Below are 27,798 nucleotides of genomic sequence, written 5' to 3' on the forward strand. Positions count from 1 at the left end.
CACACAGACACACACACACACACACAGACACACACACACACACACACACACACACACACACACACACACACACACAGACACACACACACACACACACACACACACACACACACACACACACACACACACACACACACACACACACACACACACACACACACACACACACACACACACACACACACACACACACACACACACACACACACACACACACACAGAAATTCCCACATCCGCCGTGCTTTTTTTCGGTCATGTATTTTTAGTCCCTTCATACTGGAATCTACTGTCATGACCCAATGACAGCTCATGGAAAATGTCACTAAATTAAATTATGTGACAACAACAAAAATAAAATAAATAAATAAAAAGAAGAGGGGAAAGGGATGGTGTGGAGGAGGTGCATTTTCAAAAATATGCAGCCAGGCATTTGTTATCAAAGCCAAGGGTGAGTGGAGTACTTTAGACAGACAGAGAGGGTTCAAAGATTAGACCATATTGCACAGAGAAAAGGCAACACCTCAACATGAACTATGTTTGTCTCTTCCTGTGTCAACCTGGATGTGCGTGTGTGACTCCATGATGAAACACCAGCATGTAAATGCCATTCAAACACATAAAGCTGCAGAACATATGGCTGACAGCGACTACTTTGTATCACAATGCTGCTGTGACCATAAAGCGTCTTTGAGCCAAAGGGTGTACAGTATATCTCTGGGTGGTTGAGACCTAAGCACGCTATTATTTCCATACTTTTTCTGTAGAGGATACATTTCCATTAGCATATGGGACATATTATTTTTCTGCTGGTTCAAACAGCGAAAAAATTAGATGAGTCAATACACAAATCAGTCTCTCATCAAATCTGTCCCTGGATAATCCTCTAATGACATAATGTATGTTTGAGTGCAATGTTGGTAATTAAATGGGAATATAATTTAGTTGTTTTCATAAAAGCACATGTTCTGATAAGATTAAACTGCATGAACACAGATATTTGCGCAAAATAATGCTTAGAATGTTTATTACTAGTAAATTAGATAAGTCAAACTTCATTCTTTCTCCTAATTGGATTTTTTTGCCAGCATGATTAATAAGCAGCTCTGTTTGGTGGTTCACCTCAGACATAAAGGAACTGAACACTTACTTTAAAAAAAAAAAAAAGAACCATTAGAATAATATCCATATTGACTTTGAATAAGAGGAAGGTAAACTAGTGGTTATTTGTTTTTTTGAAGCTGAATAATAATAAATGTATGTTGACATCCAGCAACAAGGAAGTTCAAGTACCTCTCCGTATCTGATTCCTCCATTGACTGAGTGAAAAGCCAAAGGAACGTAAACACAGCATCAGACACCAGCATCAAAAGCTCCTGTATCAAAGTAAAGAAGAAAAAAGAGGAGAGGTCATTTGATCTACCGAGAAAAACAACCAAGAGCCAATGACATTGTCAGAGTAGGACACACTGTAAATGTGCTGCCATGGAAAAAGTACCACCAGTGTTTGTTCACTTTGGATCCCTGCCCTATTTACAAGATGGTAGGCTTTCACACATATACACAAACATTAGTGCACATAAATACTGCACATGCACACACTCAGGAATGCAGGAAAAGATAATTTCATGTGCCCTTGAGCAAGCATGTAATGTGTGTGTTTTTTGAGTGTAAAACAGAGACCAACATAAGAGTGTGTGAAGTGTGGTTTTACAGTGGGGTGTTTTCACCCAGCCTCCTGGCCGCCTGCTGCACGGAGGTAAATGATTGCATATTTATTGTGGGGAGCTAGCAGTGTCGGCACAAGCGCTGAAGAAGCTGCATGATTAACTGCTGGAAAGACAGGCGTACCAGTAATCATCACCATTATTGGCTTCATTAATCATATTTTTTTTAAACCTCTGACAAGACTTGCCTTACGTATCTTATTTTTATCAGCCTATTTTGCTTCTCTTTTTTAACCTTCACACCAACATTTTAACTTGCTCCTATGTCGCTACAGCAAGTAGGTGTCCTCCCTCTACCACATTCCCATGGTGCGGCAGCACGCAGCCCGTGGTCCCTGCATGGGCCACTGCAAACGGAGAGAGTGAAGGTTAATTATGTTGGAGAGTCTCTTTCCTCCCCTCTCCTTCCTCTCTCCGTCTCCCTCGGTCCCCTCACAGCATGCGGGCCTGGCTCCGCTGCTTCACAATTAGCTCTCTGTTTGTCTCTTATAAACAAAGGGCACGCTGCTCATAGAGAGAATATGTTAGCAAAAGCCACTCACCCCAGATCAAAATATCGGCCTTTCTTAAAAAAAAACAGTGCGATACAGTGGAACATTTTCCTTGTGATGTATTTTGAAGTGAATAAGAGGAATTATTTTATTCTTAAATTAATAACATATAGATGCACATGCAAGCACGCTGTCATCAATCAAATGAATGTTTCTTGTGATGTATATAGTGCATATTTAATGTCTATACACTGATTTATTTGAGGATCCTCAAAGTGTCTGTAGCCTACTGTATGTTGCTGAACAGACTGAATATATTATAATATAGACAAGCCACTGACAGAGTGATTAATGTTACTAAAACTCTTGTCTTCCCACTTAATCCTAAACCTCATAACACACCCCAAATGACAGAAAATACAAAGAACCACTCTTGTCAGTTTAACACCACTCAGCCTTCCATCTCATTTACACATTATGAGTCATTTAGACAACACACACTGGCACAAAAACAATGGCAAGGGCCATCAGATGAATATAAAGATGATTAACGCTGGTTGGGACAGGCACACTTTCGCTCTACCTCCTATGCACAGTCAAAAATGGGCTCTCTAGAGGCCTCCCCCATCTTTTGGGCAAAGATGAGACTGTCAAATTGGTTTGCCAGCCACATTACTGGCCAACAGGGAGGTGGAGATGGAGGAAGGGGGGTACAAAGGATTTTTGTTTGGGGGAGGAAAGACAGAGCGTACTGAAGTGGAGTGATGGAGGTGGAGGTGGAGGGGAATGAGAAATCGGGCATAAAGTCTAAATCTGATAAATGAAGGAATAAGTGCATTACGCCCACTGCATGTGGGTTCAGCTGATTTATTTAGATTATTTAGGGTAAAGAAGCATTACCAACACAATAAACGACAAATAATAATGATAATGCAAATTATCATAAACTGGCCTCTTTGTCTCCTCTTTATCTCTTGGGATTAAATAATCCCCAAATGGTTGTAATTTTCATGCAGTGACTTTTCCTTCCATTTATTTTATGTTCATATATCTGTACAAAGACTGTGGTTAATGTAAATATTTCTCAATTAGATATTGTTGCAATATTCTAACAATGTGGTGTGCATTTCTGAGTATTTGAAATGGCTACTGTAGCTATAGCGCAGACTACTTACTGCATGATATTTAGCATGTTTGACTTTTAATAAACTAAAACTGAGATAGCCATGGTTAATTTAGAGCTTATTAGCAGTGAGAAGGTGTTGTTATAGAGTTGGGGACATGTTGCAAAGGACCTGCCTACCTGAGCATCATAAACAGCATCCTGAGCTTCAGGCTTACCTGAGCAAATCTGTGGCCTCTCTCCATGTCAAAGCCTGTTTTGGTATCCCTGCAGAAATTGTGAAATAATTTCCTTATCTACTGATGACGGCATATTCTAGACTTTTTTAAACACTCTGATTTCAAAGCAAAGTGTCCACACATGTTTGACTAGACAGGGTTACAGCGCCACAGATATTGAATCATGACTCCCATATTTTAGCCATAAGCTAACACCATATGGGTGCAACTGTACTATCAAAGGCAAAAAAAGAACAAAGGATTTATATAGTCTTTTTGATCGAAGTCCTGCTATATGGAAGTAGTATATTTTCATTTTTTCACACACACACAGACACACACAGACACACACACACACACACACACACACACACACACACACACACACACACACACACACACACACACACACAATGACAGCCACGGCCAATCGATTTGCCACGCTCTCTCCTCAATGCTGACGATGCTTGAGTGGACGGGCTCCTGGTTGCCTGGTTTACAGAAAAGGGTCCCTCAATTGAATGTATTTCTACCTCTTGCAGGACAATGTCGGATAGGGAAGTAAATAATTAAAGGAAAGGGACCCTTTTTGACTGCATCAACCCTGCCACTGCTGGTAAGCTCTACTATCCATTGTGACTCCATTTTTGCCCGTCCTGCTAAGGATGACCGTTTTCTTTTCTTTGACATTTTTTGTTTTGTTTTACACATGTGCCCTCCCTGCATGGAAACCCCACACATTAAAAGGCACTGAGTGTTTGCATATTTTTTCTTATTTGATGTAAGTGCTGACCTGATAAGAGAGGAATGGGCCTTGTGTATGTCATACTTGACGTCGGTCATTAGTTGCTTAAGTTTCCTTTCTGTGTTATGCAGTTTTATTTTGAAGTGTGTGCAGTGGGTCGCCTTTTCTTAGTCCGACTTGGCAACTGTGAAATTAGAGCAAAATGACATTGAATTAGATTCAAGCCCATTTCACCTTGCATCCTGTAGCATGGCCTTGTATTCCAACTAAAATCTTCACTAATCATATCTTGGCTTAAGCATGGCACTTGTTACTTAGTTTCTTTCATCAGCTGTAGCACACTGTGCAATACAGTTCACCTTGTGTTTGGAAAAAAATGCCCATCTTAATTAAATCCAGGGCTACATAAAGACATGTTCATTGAGGTGCTCGATTAAGCCACCTCCAATAGGGAATGCATGTGATAATGCTGTCAGGGCCTAGTGCTAATATGCTATCCAGTTCCCCTCGATTATCACATTACCACAGCTCGAATCAATTGATAAACTCCCATTCAATATGGTGGAGTATTTAATTGAGTCAGAGTCTATTGGATTTGAGGGCTGTGCAGTGCAGACATGCTGACAGCGGTAAACACTAGCAGGATGCTCTCTCTCTCTCTCTCTCTCTCTGAGCGATCTAAGAGCACTTTTCTGAGGAGAGCAAAGGAGGAATATCTGTTTCTGTGCAATTGTCTGGTGCCTTGACTGATAGTTACAATTAATATGTGTAGTGGTTCTTCAGTATTGAATGTTTGTAGCCTGGTACCATTTCACAGAAGTAAGAGAAGGTGACAATATGAAAAATAAATGATACCTATATACATATGTTTCAACACTGCAGCTTTCTTAATTTTGAGAAGTAATCTTCATTCCTCATTACACTGGCAGCTTTCTGATTTACAACTATGACTGTTTCCCCACAGGCACAGCTCCAACATCAACCTGCACCGCAAACTGCTGACCAAAGAGCTGGACGACATTGTCCTGGACCCCCAACTCCCGCCACTGCCCAAAGACCTGCGAGCTGAGTTACTGGCCAAGATCTACGGCGGGCACCATATGGGCTTGGACCGATATGCTGGGATGGGCATCGGGGGCGGCAGCCTCCGGCCCACTGGCCTAAACCACAATGCCCGTTCCCCCATGAGCAGTGAGTATCCCCACCACCCTCTCAACCATAACCTTAAAAACCATCATACCAACGGCTTCTCCCGGGGCCAGCCCGACGACTACATGGTGTTGGACCTGAGCACCACATCCAGTCTTCAGTCCGGCAGCAGTGTCCACTCCTCACATGAGTCAGATGAGGGCAGCGATGAAGGCATCCTATTGGATGACCTGGAGGAGGAGGAGGAGGGAGAAGAGGATGAGGAGGAGGGCAACAGCGAGGGGGAGGACTGCTCCCAGCATGTAGAAGGGCGGGCTGAAGGAAGGCATCGGGATGAGACTGGAGAACTAAGATGCGAAGGACATGGTGAAGGGTTGGAACCTTCCTCCTCACCATTCCTCTTCTCATCCCCCGGGGGCAGTAACGGAGGCAGCAGTGGGATCCTTTGCAACATCTGCCATAAAATGTACAGCAACAAAGGAACCCTGCGTGTGCACTACAAGACTGTGCACCTGCGTGAGATGCACAAGTGCAAAATCCCCGGTTGCAACATGGTGTTCAGCTCTGTGCGCAGCCGTAACCGACACTCTCAGAACCCCAACCTCCATAAAAACATGCCCTTCTCTACAATAATAGACTAAATAATGACTTGCTACTCGACCCTGCTGTCAGTCGGCCCGCTCCTCCCTTCATTCCTCATCCTTATTCCTCCTCAAATTAGCTTTTAATCCCAGCCCAGGGCCATCAAATACAAGCTAAATGCCTGTATGCCTCCTGCCCATCCTCTGTAAGTCATTGCAAGACATTTCTATGTCCCTCTATAAAAATCATCGGCTCTAAATACAGTTTATTATCGTGACCTTTGACTTCTCCTTCTTTGGAAGAACAGGATGACGCTCTTGTGCATGGAGTTTGCTTTATAACAAAACTCCAGCTGTTTTTTTCATAAGCCCCTCCATCTTTCCTTTAAGACTTATCCCCGCTTTGTTTTTATGTCCGTCTCCAAAGAATCTATTCAAACTCTTATTTGTGACTTTGCCTGCAGAAATGATAGTATTGAGAAAAAAGAAAATCTTCTTGTTGTATTTGTGTAATGATAGCTTTTAAATGAACCCCTTACAAAAAGCATGACAGCTTCATTTGTAAATAATGTCCCAAGAGGCTTTTGGTGTAAAAGAGTTGTGTTGATGGTTGTTTGCTTCTTTTTTCTCTCTCGTTATGGTTTTATGTTTCAGTCCAGTACAATACTTCCAGCTATAGGCAAGAAAGAGGTAGCATCTTACTAGCTTGACTCATTTATGTTAGCTTCAAAGACACGTTTTAAACTGAGTCCAAGGAAAAAAAGAATATCATGTGACTTGTTTTTATCTACTCGTTAGATATTCAGAGGTTGCCGGCATGCTTTTTTAGGCTCCTACACTGATATCATTCTCTGTATTTCTATTGTTTGTTTTTTTGTTTACTTTTTTTTTGTCTGTTATGTTTATGAGCTTTAGTATACCAGTTCAGTTTTTGCACTTTGCATCTATACAAGGGGATGTGTAATATTATTATAATGAGGACTTTTGCAATGGTGAGTTTAGGTGTAGTTCGGGGTCATTGATGGCTACAGTGCCAAGGTAAATGATATTACCTTCAACATACTTGTGCCAGTTTCTTTTTGCACGTGCTCAGCTTCAAACACAGTTCCGCAACAGAAAACATCATGCTCCACATACAAAACCTGAGATCTTCCCCCACTGCTCAACAAAATATTCAGAAAGTTTCTCCAGAGTGTCCTGCATCAAAACAAATCCAAGTGTGACTGAATATGAACTGCTGTGTCACAAACACAAAGGAGTTAAATATTGGTAAAGTCCCTCCTATTCTTTTTGTTTAATTTGTGGAAGGTTGCCAGCTATAATCGTGATAATTACTTCAGAGGTTTAGTGGGGTACACGGTGTAAAACATGACATTATTGTGACTTTGTCAAACAAAGTTATCAAGAACTCATGTTTATTCTCACACAAGGCATCTTAATGAAATATAACTGTCCCATAGATTTTTTTAAAAAAAGAGAGAAAAAAGATGAAAATAGTCATTCAACTGTGACCAAAACAAAAGTGTTTGCTTAAGAAGAGCTCTTTCAGTGTGACAGTGTGTACTTAAATCATGCCCATTGGATTAATATGATGCACTTGAGTCTTAAATCTTTTGCTGTGATATTTTCGGTATTGGTTTTCATTTGCTGAGTGTCGGCTACAAATGTACTCTATGAAAAATGTTGCCATTTTCCTGGCTGTTGTTTGCAGCCTTTTTAAACATGTCCATGACTGTGTTACGGTACAACTATTTCCAGTAACTGGGCAAAGTAGCCAAGGGAAGGGGTATTTATTGGTGGGTGATGTATCTTCATGGAGATGTTTTTGTCCAGTATAAGAATATTTTTTGTAAAAAGACAAAAAATACAGATTGTTCCTCAGTTTAACTTGTTTATCAATGTATTAGCAATGCCATGTGTTACTATACAAGGAGATCTTCTCTTACTTGACTGGTGCTACATACAGAGGGGAAAAGAAAAATATGCAGTGTTATGTAGTGTGCTGTACAGTTTTCAAAACACCTTACATCCATAACAGTGTTGAGTTTTCATTTATTTCATACTAAAGCCATTTTGTAATACAGACATGACCAATTCTAGTGAAATACTTCATGTCTTTTTTTTTTAGACTCCACCTACAGTATATGACATGCAGTTTTCAGTCCCCTCTTCTCAGAGATAAAGAGAGCGAGACAGCGAGCTGAAGCTGATGGAAAGGTTGCGGAGGTGGAAGGCTGACTAGGGAGGAAAGGATGACAGCAACGATCATTAAAAATGTGCTGCTTCTCCGTTACCTGGAGGCGTCCCTGCCATTCCAGCTTCTTCTGTCTAATAACTCATGTGTCACTTCGTTACACTGTCAGATTCCAAGGCTGCTGACGAGACTGTGACACTGACAGAAAGAGAAAAAGAAGGGAAGAGAGTGTGTGCTCCGAACAATTCAATTTGACCCATTCAATTTAGACAAATTCATTTAATCTATTCATTTTCTATGTGTGCTTATTCTTATTCAGGGTCACTGATAATTAAATGAAATTCCTCTCTCTCATTCTGTTTCACTCTTTGTCTGTCAGAGCGCAGTCATTTAACAACCGCCTTACCCATTTCTTCAGCCCGCCACTCACTTACCACCTCCACACCCCACAGCGCAGGTCCTACAGGGACACACACTAATAGTGTATGCTTAAGTTCACTGGACGGCCATGGCATAGGAGAAAGGGATGGGTAATTGCCTGTTTATCCCAAGTGAAGGGAAAATTGAGTACAGGAACCCCTGCCTTCTCCCAGGAGTGGGTTTCATGGAGGCGCTTGCTGCCTCATTCACTCATTCAATCCCCCCAGCCCTCGCTCTGGCAGAAATAAAAAAGTGCTACTGCAGGAACCCTGCTGACAGCTGTCTCTCTAACACACAACTACACAAACACACACACAGAGGAAAATGGCGCACACTCAGATGTGCTTCCTACTTACAGGACAGAAAGATGACAAGAACTAGATGACTTGTTAACCTCTACTGATGGAGGAGACAGGGGCAAGAAATATAGAGCATATTCTCACCACAGGAAATGAACCTCTCCATCTAGCATTATCATTATAGCTGCTGCCACTACATAGGAACCTAATATTCCATTAGGGAGAATAGTGTGAGCTAGCACTGAGTCAGGCATGGAAAGTCCAAAGCTCTTATTATTATTATTATTTCACTTGAATTATCCAGCAGCTAATAATTTGAGACATTTTACCTAAAGAAGACACTGTTTAATTTAGGAAATCTATTAAAGATCACATAATGATTTAAACTTTCTAGAAATAAGAGAGCTGTATGTAACAAACATATGTGCTTTGCCCAAGTAACCTCAGTTAATATGCCCTTCTTGATCCGAGATAAAGAAGTTTTCAGACTGTTTTTTTCAGACTCTACCATACTCTTTGTATCATTTTCTTTGCTGTCCATTTCTCAAGCAGCAGCTGTAGTGCATAACCTCTATCTGTGTACTTCTGTGTGTGCCAGGCAGAAAACTACCATAAAAGAAATTCTCTTACAACACCCTTCTCACACCTCCTACGGGCTCCTTCAAAGTCCCGCATGGTGCTGGTCATGCCAGCAGAGCTCAGAGCTGCAAGAAACTGGAAACAGAGCTGAGAAAACATGCAAACGACTGTCCAGCATAGCCAGGGAGACAGACGGTAAGAAAGAAAAAAACGGAGAGATGGTGGAAAGGGATTGGGCTTAGAAAGCGGTCTTACTGGAGCCTTGCGGCAGTCACTTAACAAGGCAGGGGAGAAAGAGAGGAACACAGGGAAAGGAAAGAGCAAGAGAGCAGCAGGGCCAGGACTCCCCAGGAGTCATCGCCAGCTTCTTCTGCCTGCTGGAGAGCGATCGAGACACCAATCTCCCTTATACTCTCCTCTCCTCTGAGAAATGACCACCAATTTCCCCCGCTCCTCTGAGAAAGCACCGAATCCAATCTTTGTCTTTCTTACATATCCAACCACATGGGCCCAGGTGCATTCTACTACCTAGTGATGAAGCTGGGTATCGGCAGGAAAACGTCACTTAGAGCGCCTCATTGGCCGAGACCACTGAAGTGAATCTTTAATATTTGATTAGAGTAGCATCAGCCATAAATTATTCTGTAATTCTACATAGCACACAGAGGGAGAAGTGGATGGCACACGGCTGAGGTGGCTGACCTGTTAATCACTGTCTGTTTTGTTCACGTCACAGTGAGTGAGTACAATAGGGGAGGATGAGGGTGACACTGCATGCAAACTGTCCAGTTAATGTAGCTCATGGAACAAAGTTATGGGACATCATAAAAAATATGCAGATAGAAGATGAATACACGCATAGTTGTATCGATGCTTCAGTCTCATGTGCAAAAATAAAATACCCTCATTAATTTGAACTGGAACCTGTGAAATGTCGAGAACGAATTCATATAATGTTTGCCATTGTGCCAATTACATTTTACAGTCTTAAAGTATAAATAAGCTTGAAGACCTGGTGAATTAAGATTTTTGTTTTCACTTGTGTTTTTGTGTATCAGATGCATTTGTGTCTTAAAAAGCCTGTGTTGTGGCACTGGCACTCAACAGCGTTGCATGGCTACATCGTCGCACTGCAAAGAACGAACAGAGCAGAGGAGCTTGCCTCACTTTGGTGTCAAAATGGTGATTTGGAAGCCTCATAAATACTGTATGTTACCTGAACAGGTGTTTTCCATTTGTAGACAGGAGGAAAAAAATGTCCTCTTTTTTAAAGACTCTTGTTTCTTTCTTTTCTTTCTTTTTTTTGCCTCTCTTGTATTTGTTTCTGTATCATAACTGTCTATGGTTTTTGCATAAAATGCATAAGGGTTTTGGGATGTAAATGGAATTTTATTCATATTTTGTCCAAATACCTCTTGTAATTTGTATCAGAATTCTTGTACAATTTTTATATTAAAGATTTATCAGTCACTGGCATTTTGTCATCGTAATTTTATTCACATTCTGTTATTTTTAACTGTAATAAAGTTAAGTAGCCTGAAAAGACACCCTTCGCTATAATGTAGGAAAAAATCGCAGAGCACCATAAAAATGTGTCAATCAAGCCATTTTAACAAGACACTGTGATTTCAGCAGGTTTTACTGGGCTCTTAATTACCCTATGATAGAAATCACTAGGGAAAAGGCTATCTTGACCAATTAGTGGACGATTAGATTAATAGAGTTATTAAAAGATGTACTGGCATGAGGAGAAGGTGCTGATGGTCTTTACAAATTAGTAAGATGGTCACTGAAGGAGGGAAACAAAGGACATACCCCATCTTTGTCTGATCATATACTGAAATTAAATTAAATTAAATGCCCTTATAAAAGAGCTATGTTTTGGGGAAAAAATATATACTAAATGTACTTAAAACCGGCTTCAGCTTGTTTTTAAGTACAAGAATATGCAGCTTTTTCATCCCTTTATGAAAGCTCTGAGTTCTAGCGAGCCATCAATATTTGTCATGTATGACTCCACAGGAAATAAAGAATATTAACATCTATGAATATTAACATGGGTCAAAGAAAAAAAAAACTGCTTAACAATAGAACAACAATGTGACACAGAAGACAGAAATTGACAACGACAACAGACAAATGTAGGGTCATTTGCGATGGTGACCTGTGCTGACATCATTTGCTGTGACTGGGGGTCAAATTACAAATTGATATGAGCTCCAGCAGGGATGTCATGTTTGCTCTGGTAACCAACAGGAACATAATGCCTCCTCCCTCCCCTCTATGAAAGTGAAGGCGTGACATGGGCCTTATTGACCTTGAATTAGACACCATTCCTCTTTGTCACACACCAGTTCCTTGATACCCTGTCATTGTTAATAACTGCACAACACACACACACAAGATTTCATAGTGCTCTATGGTATTGATTATATGCAGGGTTAGTAGAAGATACTCCCACCACTTTTCAAATATATCCACACCCACCCATCTGAAACACACACTCCCTTCCTTAGCGACACCAGGGAGGTTGTGGGCGCTGTGCGCCGCTACATAACTGAGTGTGTGTCTGACGGCAGAAGGGCCATCACTTGGCCTGACAAACACGTTGGCCCTAGGCTGACCTTTGAGAAGCAGAGCTGTTTACTGTGGGAGAAGGCATACAGACAAACAGACAGACAGAGAGAAAGAGAGAGAGACAGCCAGGGCGAGCTTTGTTGTGTCTGAACTGGAAAGGGTTCTGCCAGAGGGGGCAGGGTGGATAGGTTGTCAGGGCGAAGATGTCCATCAGTCCATCGGTGTGTCTGACCTTAGAGTCAGACCATTGAAGAGTCCGCGTCCGTCAATGGCGGGCTGAGTTAAATGTTATGTTCCAGAAATACATTTGTTTGTCAATGCAACATAAGCAATCTGGAATAGTATTTCGACAGATTTTATGGTTAACTTACAAAAAGATATCAGATTGGTTATTCAAGCATTGCAAACCTGTGCAGATCAGTTCATCACAGAGAAAGAAGATGAATCACTACCTCTAATCACCTTCGTGTTCACGGGCAAGTAGAGTATATGGGAAAAATGAATAGGGCACATCCCTCTTTTCCTGCCACAAGCTACAGTAAAACGCAAGCGACAAAGACATGGTCACAAAATTTCAATGAATAGTGCCTGTAAAGTATTTTCACTGCAAATATCTACACATAGCATGTGCTGTACCTTCTCCAGTTCAATAGCACATCTTTTGACTGTGGAAGGAAGCTAGTGCTGTCAGAAAAAAACAATTCCACTGCAGAGAGAACATGCAAGTGTCATGCAATAGAAAAATCAAGCTGTAAAGTTATAGTATTAACTGCTTAGACACAGACAGATCATGTCACCCTATAGTACTGTATAATTACACACAGTACTTATATGTCGTCAAATTGATATCTATTTTGTTATTAGTAAATCAATTTAATGATAATTCTGAACAGACAGAAGCATTGCCAGTGTGCAAAATCAGCTGCTGTCATCCTCTTAGGTAGCAAAACTACAGTCAGTATCAGATATTAACTAATGCTGTAAGCTATCTATAGACAAGAGGCCCACTATCCATTTCAGAAGCAGCATCTAAAGATTTATAGTGTTTTTGGCATTATACAATCTGATCGTAAAAAGGAGCTTGGCATTAACAACCATGTCTGATATGGAAAAAAAGATTTTCACAGTAAACCATGTAGTCAGTAACCTCTATGAAAAACAACATTATACTATTGTATTATATAATGTTTGTGTCTGCTGCTTAATTTCCATTGTAAGTTGTCATTTTTAATGCAAATTAGAGCTTGGAAGGTATGGAAATGCAAAAAAAAAAGAAACTGCAGAAAGGAAAAGAAGGAGCTGCCAGTTTAACAATGATGAAGAGGAGCCATCTACCACCAGGAGCAACCAAAGGCCAGATACACAAACTGAGTTGGTAAGTGTTTGAGCAACACTTCTGGAAAAGGTATCAGTCAATCTATAACAAAATTGGTGCCGGTTAAAATTTCTTGGTAGATTTCAATGTCCCGGACATATGGGACCAATTTCAAATATTATATTGAACTTAAAAACAACTGATGGCAGGCTATATAAAGAATGAGATCACCAAGACGTTTATAATATTTTGTATTGAAAAGTCGGATATTTTTATTTATATAATTTTCAAAATGAAATAAGTCAGTAGACTTGCGTGCATAATAGCGTCATTTTAAAATGAATGAACAAATATTATATAAATATTTTGTTGCCAACATTGCTGAAGACCCCTGACACACTGAACCTGGTTCACACTTGCTCCGGGAGTTCTGTCAATCCCCGCAGAGAGAGAGAGCTGCGAGGTCTATTAGCAGCACCACCTGTCAGGTTTGAGATTTTTTGGAAGTACATGAAAACTATGACGGACTCGCTGTAGACCTCTGCTGCCCCAACCTGTGAAAAGCCCTATGCACTGCGGACCAGAGAAGCGGCAAAGTCCAAGTGGTGAGCCACCTCCACCCTGCCCATGCCTTTCCAAGACTACTTTTTTCAGTAGTGAAGTGTGCAGCTTAGAGGCAATTGTTTTCACTGGACATCATGACCGGAAAGAATATAATTTGTCGTACTTCAACATATTTTATTGGGGAAAAAAAAGCACTTAGAAGATGACGGACACCCAGATCAGTCAGTGATAGACTTCTGAAGTAGTGAGTATAGAAATATCAACAGTTTTGCAGCACTCAACAAAACTTTACTTTGTGAGTCTCTCCAGGCTCATAAAGATCAGTGTCTATCTGTACTATTGCATTATTGAGTGTGGGGGTCATAAAGATACAGAGATAAGAAAAAAAAGATATAGACAATTAATTGCATAGGTAAACTATATATACTCAAATCCTTGTGATTTCTGAGTTTTATTTCTTCCAACATTCGAAATTTATCTTCAAAAAATGAATTCACACACTCACACAAAAATAAACCTCACTGCACTGAAATGATAAATCATTTTTCACTGAGGACTAATTAATTGTAATAGCATGCTATAATTAGAGGGTAAATTACCAGAATTTAGGGGACAGAAGGATTTTATATTGCTATTACAGCTGTTAAATTTAAAAATCCATATTTAATGTGAATTTGCATGGAGACATTTCTTTCAACTTTTTGAAGGGTGCAGTACATAATTGTACTAAAAGAGACTGGATGACTGTGAGCAGAAGCACTTATAAATGTTAGTGCAGTGCTGAGGAAATGTGGGATTAAAGGGAATAAAATAGATGGTCACTCCTGAATTCTTATAAAAACTCATCTGTGGTAACATGAGCCTTGGCTGGGATGGACCGCATACACGTATAAGACTTTTTACTGGGCCTTATTGATTTGGTTCTACACCAGTGAGGCCTGCAATGCTGGCTAATGCTATTGACGAGCCATCAGTCTTGTCGAGAAGTGTGGAGGCATGCAGCTCTTTTTCCAAGACCAACCAAGGAAGGAGAGAGGAAGAGGAGAAAAGAAAGAGAGGGGAAAAACATCAATGGACAGTGATGGAGAGTGGGGAGGAGGGCGAAGATGCAAGCACAGCAGACAGACTCAGACCCCTGTCCATGGTTTGGGAACACTAAATTAGAAAAAAGACAAAAGGGATGAGAGAGGGAGAAACTGTAAACAGCCGCATCGATCCAACTAGTGTTGGGCAAATCAAACCATTACAGCCAGAGTCTCATGCCCCGGAGTTGAGGGAGATAGTGTGAATATCTATACTATGCCCTAGTGAAGAGAAAAGTTTGCACCAGCACACAGTGGATCTCTTTTAGAATTGTTGGACTTACTAACTCTTTAGTTTGCTTCACCCGCTAAATAACAAGGTGGAAGTGCAGCAGGATAGGAAGGGGTTAACTCAGAAGAGGGTGGAAGGGAGGATGAAAAAAGCCCTCTGGCAACCCAGGGACAGAGGGAACGCTGAACTCATCACAAACCCCTCTCCTGGCGTCCGCCAGCACATAATGACCCCAACAAGACGGGAATCCCTTTTAATTAAAGTGAAGGGAGATCAGTTAAGCAGATGGTTGCCGACAAATATTAGGGGAAATAGAATATTTAATGGTCTGTGCACTTATCGCAGGCTATTTTCCGCACCCAGCCCCAAACTGATAAACAGGACAGAGCCTTGTTAATCAACCTTACAACCTTTAAAGCCCAAGATAAGAGAATAATTCGGGATCTTTGTAAATTAGCTTGAGATGTGGCTAAGACTCTGGCCCCTCGCGTACTCCGGGCCAGACTGTCGAGGAGGGAGAGGAATTTCTATCAGTGTAATAGCCTTGCGCCGTGGTGAAGAAGTTTGGGGGGAAAAGTACTTTTTCTAGGGGATAAAGATTTTTTTTCCCAGTGTTTTCCTGAGTTTTTATTCCCCCTGTGGTTTGACCCTCTTGCCACCACCCTACTGCGCTCTTATCAGTGACACAAGAGAGTCACCCGCCTCCGTGGAAATAATCTAAACAGAGAGGCGGGGAATCGGCAGCCCGAGCCGATGGCCTGTGTGAGCAGGTTAACGGGCCCTCACCCCTCTTGAGTCAGACACAGGTGGGGGTGGCCAGTGTGTATTTTGCAGATGATGGATTGAAGAGGAAGGGATTATCGACAACAGTAGCAGCCCCGTGAGAACAGTAGCAGATACTATTTTGCTATAAAAAAGCCTTACACAAGAGAAGTCTTTCCTTAGATAGCATACCTCACCTACCTCAAAACTAATGACTGAAGGCTCATGCCATTCGTCACTCTAATTACATCATCATATATCAACCACGGTTTAGCATTTTGTCTCTTAAGAAAATCTCAACTCAATTTAATCCAAAAATGAATTTTAAATCAGTGCTAGAAAACTTTTGTGTGCAGTAAAACAATAATGGTCCAAAATCCCGGCAATCTACAAATTGGTCAAAGATGAGAAACTGGTGCAGAGCCCTTTTCCATGAGCTCTTTTCATTTGCTCAAATAGTAATATTTTACCCCACGCTGGTGGTGATAAATTCTTTCTGGGGAATGCTTGCATACCACTTTTAGTGCTGCAGCATGAGTAGCTACTTTGAAACAACTTGTATTAACCAAATTTGCTGATGTAGATTAACAGATGTACAGTAATTCCTGTATGTCAATATGCCAAAAATGTCACAAATACAAATCTGTTTGTCCTCACCTTAATATACACATGTACTTAGTGAATTAATGTTAATGTTAATTAATTAATAATTAATGTTTAAAATCCTCGACTTCTCTGTTCTCCGTTTTTTTTTAAAGTTGTTTTTGTTCATACGTCTATATATAGTGACGTCATGAATGAACTTAGACAACTGACATTCAGCTTATACTGTCATCAGTGACCGGTGACTTTTTGCCAGTGCAAATTTCTATCTAACTTATCTCTGTTTTACCTTTCCTTGAATGAAAAACACATTGGCTGAACTCAGCTCCACCTCTTCCCACCCCCATCTTTTTTTTTCTAATTACACACAGCAGAACGATTCTTCATTTAGCTAGAGTATTTCTGTTTTTTTTTACCAGTTAAGCGTTGTTGCAGTTCTAAACTCTGTTGTTTCCTTCCTGGCCCCTTGGAAAAGGGACACCGGATTGAAGGTAATTACATAGAGAAATGCAGACATTTATCAGTGCTTGTGGTTTGGGACCTTAAATGGTCCTGCTGACAATTTTCCCTTACAGTAGGCCACTGTGGAGCTGGCAGGTTCTGTTCAGAGCCCCAACGCTGGGCTTGAAGGCTCAGAGTGCTGCCATATGTTGGACTACACTGGTGCCAGCAGCAAATGTGCTGAACAACGCGACTCAAACCATGAACTCCGTGCCTTGGCAAAGGGTGGGTGCAGGGGCTACTTGCAGGAGTGCAAAAACACGCAGTTAGAAAAAAAAAAAGATTGCATGTAAAAGTAGAAGTGTTTTTGCGTGTCCACAATTTTGTGGATCTGTCTGTTTGTCTCTCCAGTGTCAGATTGAGAACACATTGTATCCCACTGTTTCTTCAACACACGCGCACACATGCATATTAGTCTGAATATCCATGGAGAACATCCCAGATTGCAATGGGTCACACCTGGTTATGCTTCTTCCCCGTCTCCCCTCTCGCTCCACTCCCTGGTTCCCACACCGGCGGCATCTGGAACCTATTGGCGGCAGAGTCACACCGAGCCATAAAGCCCTCAAAGGCTCACAAACGCACTAGGGGTAGAACGTCAAACAATGTTGGCCCAACAAGCTGCCAACAGACACAATGCATCTTGAACCTGAACAAACCCCATTGCTCATTTTTTATCCTCTCCGTGTCTCTGTATTTCTCCCTGAACTATTCTCTCTCTCTCTCTCCTTCTCTCTCTCTCTCTTTCACACACACTCGCATGCGCACGCACACACACGCACGCACGCACGCACGCACGCACGCACACACACACACACACACACACACACACACACACACACACACACACACACACACACACACACACACACACACACACACACACACACACACACACACACACACACACACACACACACACACACACACACACACACACACACACACACACACACACCTGGAAATGAGTAGAGGGAGAATTTTTACATTTTTACCCCTAAATGGAATTGGTACTGATGTTGAGGGAGCTAAATGTGTCTCAGGCGACTGAGACCATGGAGAAACAGATACTGATGAGGCTAGAAACTTGCTGTCAAAATAGCTTGTAACAGAAACACAACACTCACAGTGCATCCAGATCTTGGTGTATTTAAAACATGCACGGCTGGATTTGTTTAAGGTTTTAATCAAACGTTCTCTTCAGCCACCATGCTCTGCCCACAGTGTCGCAGAAGGGTTAATGACCCCTTATGCCACCCGACAGATAATGTGATCTGTCCTGGATAGGATCTCAGGAGCACAAGCGAGACCCATTGTCACACGGTCATCCTTTTAGACATGAGAGGAGAGGGGGTGGGGGGCCATTCTGTCACAGCCTTGTAATGCTCTTATCGATTCTCCATATCTGTTACGGAGGCTGGGAAGCACGTCCCAAATTCGATATGCTTTTAATAGGGGCCAAGTTCTCTAAACAACACAGTGCTGATAACTGAAAAGATGACATCGGCAAGAACAAAGCCTTTGCACTTGAGCAATTAAATAAAACTGAAGTATGTTACTAATAGTTTGTCTGGCAGTTCCCTTACACGCTTTATATATTGCCTTCTTTCTTCCAGCCATTTCTCTCCTTTTTTGATTTCTATGGCATAAAAATATTGGCCAGCGCTTGAGCAAAAAATCTGTGTTGGAGCAATTTCAAACCAGAATTTTATTGTTAACAAATGCTGCCTTTGATACAGGCTACAATGGGCGAAACTTCACTGTTTGTTTGTGCTGGAGGTGAAAATGAGTTGCTAACATTTGGAAGGGAAATCTTGTGAAATATAATGCAGCAAAAACACACACAAAAAAATGGTACTCTTTAATGTCGTGCAGGAGCCGGCAATGTTTTTCCACTCATTAGGGGGACTTTGAAGTGTGTGTCAGAAACCTAAGCTTGGGAAATCTGACAGAGACAAGATTGCGGTGCGCACTTTTTTCTCCAAGAACACCACGACTCAAGGTAACATATCCACATCCTATTAGTTTGTGGTAAACTTACCAATTGGATGCAGACAGAGTGTGGTATTAGGCAGTACAGAATTTGATCATGTTGCCTATAGTATAAAATACAGTTGGTCTACAGGGTGAGATAACTGCAGCTCTGTCAAATTTAATTTCACCTCACAACTATGAGCACAACAGCATTATCAAAGGGGGGGGGGGGGGTTCATGTGGGGAGCTACATAAGTGCTTTGCTGGGCTCAAGTTGTAAGGACTCCAGTGAGAGGTGGTGCAAAGTCTTGCCTCTTCACTGTCAGACCCCTGGGTGCTGTCTAAATTAACTGGGACGAGTGGATCGTTAGAGGGATGACCCTTTCCCTATTCACCCGGTTCCTCCTCCATTCTCTCTCTCACACACACACACACACACACACACACACACACACACACACACACACACACACACACACACACACACACACACACACACACACACACACACACACACACACACACACACACACACACACACACACACACACACACACACACACACACACACACACACACACACACACACACACACTCCGGACGTCAAACGCTAAGCCTCAATAAATCTGATAAGCCACCCTGGTGGCTTCTGTGGCCAATCGCACAGAGAACAACGGCCGGTATCAGGCAGCTGCAAAGCCCTCGTCAAGCGGGACTCCAAAGTACTCTGAAGGGCCGTGCTCGCACCCCTGAAAGCTGGCCCGTCTCTCAGCTCTCCCTTACTCTACCCCAGCTCCTCTTCACTACCCCCATGCCTGGGTGATGTCATTATTGAAGTCTTTGGCGTGCTATCCGAGGAGTAAGTTACCATTGACAGGTTCAGAGCCTGGCAGGCTCACCCATGAGGATTCATGACTTTGAAGCTATTGGCCTTAAGCTGCAAATTATTCTTTTCAGGCTCTCTCTGCTCTACCTACAGCTTTAATCCACACCCTCTTTCTCCTTAGTACACTAGAGCTCCACCAGAAAGCACCCACTAGCGCGCGCACGCACACACACACACACAACCACACACACGCGCGCGCGCGCGCACACACACGCGCACACACACACACACACACACACACACACACACACACACACACACACACACACACACACACACACACACACACACACACACACACACACACACACACACACACACACACACACACACACACACACACACACACACACACACACACACACACACACACACACACTATAGATAGAGGTAGAGGGATACAGACACACAAAGGTAGAGAAACAGTGAAGGCAAACACATGCTCACTCACTTTTCTAGATATCTGGAAACACATACTTTATTGAATAGCCTTGTTGCCCCCCTCCTCAGTACAGTAAAGTTAATAACAGCAGCAGGGCAGAGCAGTACCAGGCTCCAGCAGCACCGGCAAAGATCCTCTTAGCCCCAGCCCATCCATTCCTCACTCCCTTCATCAGCACTTAGTGGACATCTGTGCAGTGCCAGCCCTCTCCATATGCCACGGTGGTCAGAAGACAAACGACCATGTCAGTGCAATGGCACGCCTGTATGTCTGATGCCACACAGGGGCGCAGGGTGGGTGTGGTGAGGGACAGAGACAGGAAGAAGGCCAGAGCCCGTTAGGAATGGGCTGGGTGTGCAAAGCTGCCAGCACACAGAGAAAGGGGCAATAAGTTATCCAAACTGTAGACACATGAAATACCCAAACTAAGTAATGGCTTATGTGGTCAATAAGGCCTGTGTGGAAAACAAAGAAAAACACCTTAAACACATGCAGTCTGCAGGCCATGAGGTGGTTTTGCTTGTTATGGCCCATTAACTGCACACATATGTTATATTATTGCATGCTGACCCCTTCCAAAAGCACGTCATCATTTTTTTTTTAAATGTTCTACTTTCTGGGCAGCCATAGTCTCAACTTGCCACCTATCCATCCATTTTTATACCTGCCTATTCTGTGCAGGGTCCTGGAAAGCTTATTCTAGGAGAAACTGGGCAGCCATTGGTACTAGTACAGACTTAAGTAAAATAAGTTCTGCAAACTACTGCTACTATTACTGAAAAATACACTTGTCAGTTCTCTTTGATTGACAAACTATGTACAGTAATGATGACACTGTTCATAAACAGCCCATTCTCTTTCCCAGGGCGTCAAATACCAATGCTTTGTCATGTCATGGTTTTGTTTGAATCCATTACGTTAACCACATGTTCCCTGTGTCAAAAATATCGCCAATAGTGGAGCATCACAGTTGGACGCGCAGGGCTACCCAGTGCAATGACAAGTGACGAAAAGGGTCCTGGGACAAAGTGTCCAAATGTGACGAGTTGGGATGGGAACAGGTGGTCATAAATGATTTCAAACCTAGTTTTGGCATATATTTACTGTAACTTCTTGTTAGTTATTGCCTGACACAGTGATATTAATAACTCTGCAATAAGCTAATATCGGTGAATGTATTGGCTTGGGCAGTTTAGCTCTATTTTGTAATGTAATGAACAACTAAATAAATTTGCATACTGTTTGTTCTGTAGGTGGCACAGCTTTGAATGAATGTTCTCTAGGACATATCTTTCAAAAACATGCATGTCGGTGGAACAAAAATATAATTTAATCTTGTCAAAGGGAAAGGAAAGGTGGCAAATTGGTCACCGTGATGGATTACCTGTCCCACTCAAATTTCTACAAGTTGATTCTTTGATTGTATTGTAATGAGTGAAAACCAACAAGTCTGCCTGGACAGTAGTAAATCAATGTAGAATCATGAGGTGTGGTACTGTACTATTGATGTAAAACAATGAACTCCACTGGCACTGACTGTATATAATGCTCACAGTCACAGTGGGATTTTAGAGTGGAGCTTTCTCTCAGGCAACAAAAACAACTAACTAAAATACATTTGGTAAACGATGGTATACAGCACATACTGGTCAGCATACTTTTACGATAAATCAGTCAAGTTGTCCAGATGATTTCATAGTGCAAAGAATGATTGACATTCCTTCCACTGCAAAATGAAGGTGATGAAATGAATGTGACTGAAAGGTGACTATAATAATTCAGGAACACATAAGGTTAAACTTGTCATACTTGAAACCTAAGGCTTGAGTTTCAAATGTAACGCTATGACTCACATATCACCCTTGTGCTCCAAAAACAAAAATCTGTGTCCAGGCTGAAGAGAGAGGGATTGTAGGTGGGGGATGAGAGATGAGAGAAGGTGTGTGTAGAAAAGTAGGGGAGGAATAGCAGTATTCCCTGGGTAACAGGCTCTGGCGAAGGAACTGAGAGGTGTTTTGGCTTGTGTTGCATTCGGGGAGAGTGTAGCGTCTCCCATAAGGAGGCTATAAAAAGACAAAGGAGGCAGGAGGCCATGTGGAGAGACTGTTGAAAAGGAGCAAACACCCACTCCATAATCCCACCATTGCCACCATCACCACCACTGGGGAAGAGAAAGAAACACACACTGAAATTGAGATCTCATACATGCTACACTAAATTGCTATTACAGAAACAGAAAGACATATTCATCCAAATACAGCACCAGCTAAAGTTTAAGTTTGAAGGTCCCATATTGTAAAAAGTGAGATTTATATGTCTTTTTTTTATTATAAAGCAGGTCGAGGTGCTGTATAAATACTGTGAAAGTATCAAAACACTCTATCCACGAGAAATGCACACAGCTCATATTCAAAAACTGTGCCTTTAAACGAGCTGTCGGGACTTCTCTATGGTTTTAATGTCACAACTATGCTATGGTAGAAAATGCCACTACAGTGCTGTTACAGTCATTCCCAGGCCTCAATGATGATGCAGAAAGACCCCAAAATGCTGACCAATCAGAGCAGACTGGGCTTCTTCAGCTGATGGGGAGTGTTTCAGACAGAAGAGAAAGATGTGTCTTTTGAACATTAAAGCATGAAAACATATTCTAGTAGAAACCCAAATGAGCATCATATGGGACCTTTTAATCTTTATTGGTCTTAGTGGCCAATTGGTTTTACAGCATGTATTAGACATGGCATAACATCAAATACAAAGGACTGACAGCCACAACAAACAAAAGAGAAAACAGCTGATGGAGTGTGCCAGTTACATGTGTAAAAGATAAAGATCAGTATCGCAAAGGGGAACTGGAGATGGGGCTACACACAATGGTCTCAGGAGGCAACAAGGCTTGTACACATTCACATACACAAAATGAAACAAGCCCTTAGGCCTTAAGTCAAAACTGACAGCACGATAGACATAGACACAAATATACAAAAACAAATACATACGGAACACATGGTTTCACAGAGGGAGTGTTGAACATGCCCTTCTGCTGCATACCACCAAATATCTGAGCCATGAGGTAAAGCTGGCTGTCTTTTCTGAACAACAGGCGTGAAATGTAAGTCTGAATTCCTGATGCAATACAAATCAAAATCAAATGAATCCAAAGCCCTTCTCTGCTTTTGTTTTACTCCTGTCTTGGCCACCGTGGCCAACATAGCCAGTCAAAACATGGAAGCCTGATTTGAGTGAAGGGGATGAGACATGAGAAACAGGGAGGAGGGAAAAAAAGACAAAGAAAAAAAGAGAGGATGTGCCACATCCAATTCGGAATATTTACATGTAAAATGTGCTCCGCAGTTCTTTCCCCTAGCAGGTCCATGGGAATGCAATGCTCTGGCCCTTCGCCTGGTTAAATGTGTTCCCTATGTGTGGGCTTTCTATCCCTCTGTATTGTCTTCACCAAAATGGGGAGCAACTGGGTAAGGTGCAAGAGAAAGGTGCCTCTGGTTAAAGAGCTTTTTTCCCTATACTTACACATATGGCCGGGGAGAGAGAAAGAAATAGAAAGAGCAAGAGGCAGAGATGGGGTGGGGCGAAACAGAAAAGCCATGGCTCTTTGGTTGAACCTGAGTGTGGGAGGTCCAGAAATCCCCACCACTACCTCCACCACCACTACTATTAAATACCTTTGGAACATCCCGACTGGCTTTTAAACAGAGCTACAGAGGGTAACTGGTGGATATGGAGGAAACTAAGCATGCCCAGAAGGGGGGGATGTTGTGAATCGCTGGGTGTCCATGACCTGGCACTGCTCTAGCCCTCCAGCTCATTGTTCTGGGCCCAAGAAATCCTTTATAAGCCCATTAGAGTGTGAATTTTACCAATCAAATTGGAGTGTCTAGTACTAACAAATGCTAGCATTGGATTTTTATTGCTGTTTTAGCCCTCCTGGTGCAAGCCTTATGGACTATGTGGTCAAGCTGTTAGCCATTACATTGACAGGCATGCACACATTTCTACATCTGGCCTTCTGCAGCTTGAACACACCAAGCCAATTACATGTTGTTGTTCTTTTTGACATTTAATGTTTTTCGTAATCAGATAATTGCTCTACCCTTCAAACTTCCCCTATGCAGTATTTTTTTCTCTCTCTCTGTATGCGTGCTGCTGCTGAAATACTGTGCCAAAACTGCTTCATCAAAACATGTTAGGAAAAGGGGAGGGAGGTTTTTCTACATATGTGTATAAGCATGCTGTATTCAAGCAAAATTTCTTTCAGGACAGTATTCAAGACTTTGCAAGGACTACAAGTGAATCAACGGGAGATGGAAAAATAATTACTGGAAACCCCCGAATCAAAATTGTACATGGTTCCACTTTCAAAAGTGTGCACACATGCAGAGGAGATTTCCTGAAACACGTTTTCCATGACAAGAATCTGTCAGTTTTCTAAATACTTGCATGTGAATCGGCCACAAAGTATGCTGAATGTGTCAAAATCTTGATGAAGGGAGGAGATCTCCTGATTGAGTCATGTGGTTGCATATTATCCCTAAAATCAACCAGCATGTACTCTGCTCTCACATCTGCAGAGAACACTGCACACCACAGCTCTGCCATTTAGCCCAAAATACTTCACACCCTCTTAAGGATATAAACATTATTGTTGGAAGACGTGTAAATGAAATGTAATCTAACGGTCAGGGTGAAACCATGATCTGTCTTTAACAACAGACCTTCGTTCTTCTCAGATTTTTTGCCATCTGAATCATTATGCATTTATGGGGAACATTTACAGAAACTTCAGGAATCTGCCCTTCTATGATTAAGACATTTACATAAAACTACACGCAGTGATGCCATTCCTGTAGTGTATGTGCAGGAATAAAATGCAAAAATTCAGAATTTTATGTTAAAAATTAAAATCTCTTTATATTTCATATGCATATGTTCTGCTTAATAAAAGTCCTCTCATTAGGAGCAATTGCCATCTGCACATAGAGCTACCCAGTGGCTGAGATAATTGTACTGCTAATTGTCATGTGATGTCTGCTGGTTGCCAAGAATAGACAGTGCCATGTGGCCCAGTGTCTTGGGGTTTGTTTCTGGCCTTCATAACTTGATAGGGAAGATGGGAAGGCACTGGTCTCGCAGAATTGAATTAAATAGTAAATAATGTTTGTGTTTTTGTCACGATTTCCTGTTTGTTAGCAGTTCCATTAGGGGTTTATCTTGGAGCGTTTTCTCTTTCACACACCCTACCATACTGTCTCTCTTTGCACTCATATTCACACGCGCACACACAGGAAAGAAACACTGTCTATTTTATGCTCTACAGATGAAACGCATTAGCGAATGTATGGCAAGGGACACTGAGGGAGGGGCAAAAAAGCCTCCTCAGTTCCAACGACATCAGCATTTTTTCGCAAATTTGCAATTAGTCTTAAGGGCCGGTGTAAATTAGGTCTCCTGACAAATGAGCTACCGGGACAGGACATGAAGTTTCAATAAATCTGAGAGGCTGCTCAGGGCACTGGTGTCCTCTTACTCTACAGCATCAAGACAGAGTCCCAACAGACAGCAGGGGGGAGATCCATGGAAAAAAAAGCCCAAAGAGTAGCACTCACCACAGGGATTCATACGCCCGAGCTCCTGCCTCTCCACTCACAAAGCTCCACGAGGGAGACCACTCCATAGGAAAGAAAAGTATTTCATGATCGAGATGTGAGAAGGGGATGGGTCTCGTAAGCCCTGATAAGAAGCCTCTAATGTGGGTAAACTAGCACCAGTGTGTGCGTCTACACTCATAACTTCATGGATGAGACCACTTTACGCTGAGGCACTGAGAGTGAGAGTGCCGTGGTCCCATTCAGGGGAGTCTAGAATTGCGTCTCATCAGTGTTTAAACATATTAGAGCGGGGCCTGTGCTGTTGCTGATTTGATCTACTGTCTCAGTGGAAAGACGTAAAATATAAGGTTTTACTTTTTAAAGACTGTGCAATTCTCTCTGCATGGTTATTGATGATGCATCAACTTACACATTTGGCCATTGCACGGGAGGGCTTTTGGACAAGTATGACAGTTAATGGACTTGGCTGAGGAAGCCTGAGCAAGGATCAGGTTCAAATGGATTCCTAGTTGCTGTCTTTTTAATCCAATTGGACAAAATAACACGCCACAATAAAGTGCTGCTTAAGGTCGAGAAATGCGTTTAAACGTGAGGCAAACTTAGGACAAAGCGAGGGAATGTAGGATGGGACTGTGAATAGTATTAAAGCCCCATTTGTCTGCATTACCTGCATGGAAGGGAGTTGAGACTTCCACAAGAAGGAACAGTGATGGGAGAGAACAATAATGTGGTGGCAGGAGGGACTGCTTACTATGTTACAAACAGATGATGGCCTAGATTGAATTGCTAACAATTGGGATACTTTGAAAGTACAGTTTGAGACATCTGCCTCATGTTACAGCATGATGCGTACGGTATCACATTATGTGACCATGTACTGGCTATTTGATCGGTTTCATGGTGCTGGATTAGGAGCGTCAGCAATGCCTCAAGCATTGGGGATACTGAACAACAAACACTAATGATTTTGTCAGGCATTTTCAGAAACACATTAGGAGAGCCTACCATTCAAATCAGTGTATTGAATTCAGGTCAATTCACTTCAATCGAGAAGAGTTCAGTTCAATTAAACTTCCTTGACAACATAAACACACACGTGCTTAGACACACAGCACATAGACATCTTTCACCATGCTGGTATTAGGTGGGCTACCACATTTTTCACACTTTTTTTGCAAAAATCCACCCTGCCCATATCATCCTGTCCAATCAGTGCAGGGTTGTGTAAGATCGATCATCAGGCAAAGCTTGTGCAAACGCCACAGATTCCCCCTCGCGCATGATATACAATATCACAGGCACACACCTCAAACTAGGCATATACTAAAGGATGTTAGCAGTTGCTATCTATGAGTAAGTTAGCCAGCTTTCCTCCATGTAGCATGTACTCCATGCCGCTTATCGATGAGAGAAGGGACGGGTGCATTCACAGGAATCTGGTGCACACACACTGACGAGCACTCGATGGGAGGGAGCGGAGGAGCATGGTGGTAGTTCAACTTTTAAACACAGGCAGGGCAGCTTCAGTCATTTTGGGTCTCTAAGCAAAATCTTGTTTACTTTTGTATTAATTTATACATTCTTTTTTAGGATGATGCTACATATTATACCTTTAAGAGACACACTGCCTCTGCAACATTTGCTTTGAAGTGAACTATAAAATCCTGCAACAATGCATCTGCTCCGGTGCTTACTCATGATACCCCAATA

At 42.0% G+C, this 27,798-nt stretch overlaps 1 protein-coding gene across 2 annotated transcripts in view; it reads left to right on the plus strand.

Moving 5' to 3' along the window:
• bnc2 (basonuclin zinc finger protein 2) overlaps window positions 1-10,922 on the plus strand; it is a 165,624-nt gene extending 154,702 nt beyond the window's left edge. For both annotated transcript variants that reach the window (XM_083928265.1, XM_083928266.1), the window contains exon 6: window positions 5,266-10,922. In XM_083928265.1, coding sequence (XP_083784391.1) covers window positions 5,266-6,091 — 826 coding nt within the window. In that variant the 3' untranslated portion in view covers window positions 6,092-10,922. The remainder of the gene's footprint in view (window positions 1-5,265) is intronic.
• The last annotated feature ends 16,876 nt before the right edge of the window (window positions 10,923-27,798 follow it).

Source organism: Echiichthys vipera (genome assembly GCF_963691815.1).
Source record: "Echiichthys vipera genome assembly, chromosome: 2".
Taxonomy (NCBI): Eukaryota; Metazoa; Chordata; class Actinopteri; order Perciformes; family Trachinidae; genus Echiichthys; species Echiichthys vipera.